General features: G+C 62.3%; 1 protein-coding gene across 1 annotated transcript; it reads left to right on the top strand.

Moving 5' to 3' along the window:
• Nucleotides 1–400: 400 nt before the first annotated feature.
• Nucleotides 401–4043, top strand: TMEM250 (transmembrane protein 250). The gene is made up of 2 exons (XM_023742649.1): nucleotides 401–589; nucleotides 3042–4043. Exon 2 carries the CDS (start codon nucleotides 3092–3094, stop codon nucleotides 3560–3562), a length of 471 nt encoding a protein of 156 aa, XP_023598417.1. The 5' UTR covers nucleotides 401–589; nucleotides 3042–3091; the 3' UTR covers nucleotides 3563–4043.
• The last annotated feature ends 1973 nt before the right edge of the window (nucleotides 4044–6016 follow it).

Below are 6016 nucleotides of genomic sequence, written 5' to 3' on the forward strand. Positions count from 1 at the left end.
TGCCTGCGCACTGCCTACTGACTCCGAGCGCAACGGCGCGTGCGCGGACGAGCCGCCCGGGGACGGCGTGGGTAGGCCCACTATCTGCGCTTGCGCAGGACAGGCTCCGGAGCAGGCAGAGTACGTGTGGGTGACGTCACGGGCGGCTCGCAGCGCACGCACGCACGCCGCCCTGGGAAGCGTCGAGTTCCAGGACGCCAGCTTAGGCCCGCGAAGGGGATAAGGAGGAGCTGCTCAGTGTGGGGCGCGGAGGGGGGGGCGGGGTGAGAGGAGGACTCTACGGTGGCCGCAGAGGGACGCGCTACGGCGCCCACGCTGGGCCAAACGCTGCCGCCGGCCGGGTCCCAGCGCCCCTTCGCCTACGGGGCGGTCCCGGGCCGGGACGCGTGAGACCGGACCCCGGCGGCCGCCTAGCCTGGCGCCCCGCGCCCTCGCACTGATCGCGCGGGGCTGCGCGCCCTCGGCACCATGCGGCCGCCCTGCTCTTCGCGCCCCGAGGAAGAGGGGAGCCCGCAGCTCCAGCCCCCAGCATCGTCGCCGGCCTCCCCAGTGGCTCCGGACGCCGGCGCCGCCGCGGAGAGGGCACCCGGTGAGCAGGCCGAGGGCGGCTGGGGAACTCGTCCAGGGCAACGGCCGGCCGGGGGCGGAAGTGGTGGCGGGACCGGCGGGCTGTCTCCAGGGCAACGGGCCGGGCGGGGCGCGCGGGACCCGGAAGTGGCTGGGGGCCCGCGAGTTGCCGGATGTGCACCCGGTGTGCCAGCCCCGAGAGGCCGGCGACGGCTCGGGGACCGGGCCGGGCGTACCCAGGCCAACCGTGGTCCTGATCCCGGCAGCCTCCAGGAGCGGCGCCTGGGGCCCGCTCTGCCGACACCCCGAGCGCGGGGCCTCCTGTGGGTCCCGGGGAGCTGCGGGCACCGCCCCTGTTAGAGGGGAGCAGGCCGAAATGCGGCCATCGCTGGTTTCAGACCCAGCACTGATTATAGCTGTTTATCTGGGGATCTAAAGTGCCTCCCACACACAAGCAATTACGCCTCCTAGGTCTCCTGTGGCCCATGGAAGACATTATTCTTGTTGGGGATCAGGCGGTAAAGCCCTGGGGACTCGACCCGAGTCTACTCCAAAATGAGGGCCCTGCTGTGGGCTCTTCAGCTGTCCCCCCACCCCAAGTGCCGCACTGCCACCGTTACCTGCCCTGAACTGGACCGGGACAAACTTGTAGGCACAAATTCCTCGAGCGGTGACTTTTGGGGGGAGGAGGGAGTGGTGGGCAGGGCCCAGGTGAGGTCCTCGCGTGGATGCACAAGGCCTTGGTTAGCGTGAACTGTGCAGGAGGCTTTGAAGGGTTGTGCAGTGAGTTAAAACGATAAGTTTACTAGTCACTGTGATCACGTCGTGGTGGAAGAGCCCAGTCATCTGTGAGTGACGCTCAGGTGAGAGGGCGTTGCTGGCCCCGCCGGCACAGCGCCGCCTCTGTGGCCCGGTCCCCTCAGCGCTGTGGAGGGAGAGGGCATTGTGGTTTCCTTGGCAGTGGCAGGCTTGAGACGTGCGGTGAAGCTTCAGTAACGCGGCCACCCCTTGGGTTACCAAAAAACCAAACCAAACCCGTTGCTGTTGAGTTGATTCCAACTCACAGCGACCCTATGGGATAGAGCAGAACTGCCCCATACGGTTTCCAAGGAGCACCTGGTGGATTCCAAGTGCTGGCCTTTTGATTAGCAGCCATACATAGCTCTTAACCACTGCACCACCAGGGTTTCCCCCCTTGGATTAGGTGGCGTTGTATAAGTGCTCTCGTCAGAGGAGAATAAAGAAATGGGATGCCCGGGAGAAAGAGGGCGAAAGCAGGCGCGAGGACACCCTAGGGAGGTGGTGGGGGAGGCCCGGGCGGGTCACGGGCACTCCCTGTGCCTGGGGTGGCCGCCGGGGGTAGCTAGCAGGAGCGCGGCACCCGGACTGAAGTTGGGCAGCGTCCTTAGCAGTGGCCCCTCATTCTGTCACTGGCCTTCCCCAGGGCTTACACTTCCTGTGCTTGTAGTATTTTAGTTCCATCCACAAATGACTTAGGCGATCATTTATTAGGGGAAAACAGAACCATCTGCTGTTTCTCAGAGAAAAAAAAAAAAGCCCACTATTGTCATATTGATTCCTGCTCTTAGTGATTCTATAGGACAGTAAAACTGTCCCATAGGGTTTCCAAGGCTGTAATTTTCATGAAAGCAGACTGCCACATCTTTCTCTCTCAGAGCAGCTGGTGGGTTCCAACTGCAGACCTTTCAGTTAGCAGCCAAGCGCTTAACCACTGCACCACCAGGGCCCCTTTTATTCCTGAGAGCCCCTGGCAAATAGAATAGGCATGGTCGGTGGTGGCCTGTGCCCATGGTGACAACACCTGCTGTCGTCCCACTGCCTTTATTAGACCGCTTGCTAAACCCTGGGAAGGTGGTGATGTCACACGAGCGTTCAGGCCCAGCAGGGGACCCTGAGCCCCGCCCCCACGGCCTGGCCCCGCCTGGCCCCGCCCCCACGGCCTGGCCCCGCCCCCAGCAGTGGCGTGTGGAGTTGCAGAGGTGAACCCCTCCCTCCCTAGTTGGTCACCTGGCCGCGCCCTGAGTTCTCTTCAGCTGGAGGCACCCTCTGCCTCTGTCCTGGTCCTCTCTGGCTCCCTGTGAGGGACCGTGGAGGCCTGTGATCTCCGGGTAAAGCAGCCCCAGTTGGCAGGGAGCATGAGAAGTAAAAGCACGGGGTGAACCGAGCAGTGGGGCCGTGCAGAGCCATCGGAGAGTGAGGGTGGCCTGCATGAGGCCTCTCGCAGCCCTACCTGGCTCATGCCCCCTGCTGCAGCTGTCAGGATGGGCCTGGGGACCCCGGCTGGGGGAGGTCCTGGCCCTTCTTCCCAGCACTGGGAATGGACTGGGTGCTTCTGGTCTTGCACGTCGGTGGGTCCCTTCTCAGTATCCTCTGGCGTTTGTGACAGGGAGGGCCCACACTCTGGCCAGGGTGTTCCCGGCTGACTGCCCCCTCTCCTGCCCTCTCCCTTGCAGGCCAGCACTTCCCCGGAGCCTCAGCCGTGGGCTCCCAGGCCTAGGGGCCCATGACGCCTACGCTGACTGCCACCTGGCCGAGCTCGCGCCACAGGGCCCCAATGCCTGTCATCCCCATCCCGCGGCGGGTGCGCTCCTTCCACGGCCCGCACACCACCTGCCTGCACGCGGCCTGCGGACCGGTGCGCGCCTCTCACCTGGTGCGCACCAAGTACAACAACTTCGACGTCTACCTAAAGACGCGCTGGCTCTATGGCTTCATCCGCTTCCTGCTGTACTTCAGCTGCAGCCTGTTCACGGCGGCGCTGTGGGGCACGCTCGCCGCCCTCTTCTGCCTGCAGTACGTCGGCGTGCGCGCACTGCTGCGCTTCCAGCTCAAGCTGTCGGTGGTGCTGCTGCTGCTCGGCCGCCGCCGCGTCGACTTCCGCCTGCTCAACGAGCTGCTCATCCACGGCATCCACGTGACTGTGCTGCTGGTCGGCGGCCTGGGCTGGTGCTTCATGGTCTTCGTGGACATGTGAGGCGTGCATGTGGCCCCTTCCTGGTTCGGGGACACCTGTGGCCCCAGTCTCCCCTCGGCAGGGAGGCCGGGTCCTTGGAAGCCTTACTGCCCCACCGTTCCACAGAAGGCGCGGGAGGCTTCACCTGCCGTTCCCGCATCTTCAGCACAGGAGAGAAAAGGGCTGAGACTTGTTTCTGCAAAGGGGACGCGCGGCACAGCCCGTGTCTTTCTGCTTCCCCCTCCTGTGTGTGCACTTAGGTAGGTGCTGCGTCCCCTCACGTGCCTGTGCCTCTTGTGTCCAGCTTGGTCAGGTCGTCCTGGGTGTGGGGCCCATCATTCGGCTCTTGGAGGCCTCCTTGGGGCTCCCCAGCACCCTTTCTGGAACCACCTATGGTGTGACTTTACCCACCCCCAGTGGTATGGGAGATCCTCAGCCCCTGGATGGCAGTGCTGCCAGGAGCAAACTTGGAGGGTTCACCTTCCCACCCCACCCTTTCTGTGCCGCCCAGCCAGCGTGCAGCCGCGCCTCCGCTCGCTGACTGCTGCACCGCCACCAAGCTCTGCATCCCCCCGCCCCGGCAGCCAGTGTCCGGGCACAGGCCTCAGCCCCCTCTGTCTGTCCCCCACGTCCCGGCACAGCCCTCAGTCTCCTCTGTCTGTCCCCAGCATGCTGGCACAGCCCTCGGCCTCCTCTGTCCCCAGCATCCTGGCACAGCCCTTAGCCCCCTCCGTCTGTCCACAGCAACCCAGCATAGCCCCCTCTGCCTGTCCCCAGTGTCCCAGCACAGCCCTCAGCCCCCTCTCTCTGTCCCCAGTGTCCCAGCACAGTCCTCGGTCTCCTGTCTGTCCTCAGCATCTTGGCACAGCCTGTGGACAGGGGACAGTGGGCACTTCGGTGAGTGGAAGGGGCCTTTGAGTAATGGCAGATGCTGAGGACCCAGGATGTAGGCCCCAATGTTGAGGATGACGAGTAGGCAGTGCTGGTCTCACCCTGGAGGGTGGTCATCCCCACTCCCCTCCCCCTGCCTCCCAGGCAGACAAGTGGCCAGAGCGACTTGTCAGGACCCTTGTGGGCCACCAGAAGAGAAACCTCGAAAAACCCAAATCAGGTACAGAAAGCAAAAAACCCTCGGCTGTGCCACCGTGCTCTTGACTCTGGTCGGCTCCTGCTCCATGTGCCCCGACGCTGCATCAGTGGGGCTCGCCGGGTGGGGCTGCTTCCCCAGGTGGGTCTGAGTGAGCAGGTGGCCCCGGGAGCCGCCGCAGGGAGCCTTTGCACTAAATCATGTGCTGCTCGGATCCGCAAAGTCCTTCCTCCAGGAGGGTGCGGCAGGCACAGGGCCAGGTGGCGGGGAGGGGCTGCACAGCAGGGCCCGGGTAACATCCCGTCCCACCGACCTGACAGGGCATCTGAGTGCCTGTGAGATTCTCTACAAACCGAACCACCTGCATTAAACTTAATTTTCCTAACATCTGGGTGGAGTGAGTGCTTAAAGCCGAACAGCTGTCTTAATTATTTTGGTGTTGAGAATGTACACAGCGGAACGTACACCGATCCGAGTTTCTGCCGACACAAGTCAGCGACACTGATGTGTTCGCAGAGTGTGGCCTCACCCCCGTTCCTGCGGCCTTTCTTGCCCGTCAGCGTAAACTCGCCGCCCCTCAGGTTCCCTTCTCATGTTTGGAGTCGCTGTTGTCAATTTGATCCCAGACTGACTCCTTGGTTTTCTTTAAGGATATTATAACTAATCAAAACACCTGTGCATGCCAGTGTCACCTGCCGACTTGGGGACGTTTTTAAACGAGTTGGCTGCGGGGTGTGGGCTGACGTGGCTGCAGAGGGTGCCTCTGGCTGCGAGCCTGCTGCAGGAGCCTGTTTGGGGCTGGTCGGAATTACAGGCCGGCCACCTAGTGCTGTCCATAGCCAGGACCCCTGAGTCCCTTGGGAGGCGCCTGGTGGGTCCCAGGTGGCCACCTTCACGGGCAGAACCGTCTGGGTGTTCCAGTGACTGACGAGATCTAGAGGTGGCCGTGCCTGTGGTGCGCTGTGGAATGGCATGGCGCTCACTGTAGATGCAACGAGCTCTCAAGTTTGGGGAAAACGGCCCGTGCTCAGAAAGACAGGAAGAAAAAAATAACCAACCAGAGTTGCAGTTCTTGTCTAACCAAAAAGCAGTTTGAAAAAGGAACCACGTCATTATCTAGCATCACTGTTCCCTAAAGGGCACCCTTGCGTCTTTGAAAGGGAAATTGGCGAGCTCCTTCTTTTCCCACGGGCAGATTTCTGTCTTCCAACATGATGATGGTGACGATGATGATTGTCCTTGAAAGCAGCCTTTGACCAGAAGATGTCACCTGAGAGGAAACTTGGTTCAGTTTACATGTCGACATCTCTGTCGCTTTTCGAGCTTGTGTGGCACCAGAAGGAAACAGCGCGGGTCACTTTGGGATGTAGCCTGTGAGCCTGTGATGG

This window comes from Trichechus manatus, unplaced genomic scaffold (genome assembly GCF_000243295.1).
Source record: "Trichechus manatus latirostris isolate Lorelei unplaced genomic scaffold, TriManLat1.0 scaffold00214, whole genome shotgun sequence".
NCBI lineage: Eukaryota > Metazoa > Chordata > Mammalia > Sirenia > Trichechidae > Trichechus > Trichechus manatus.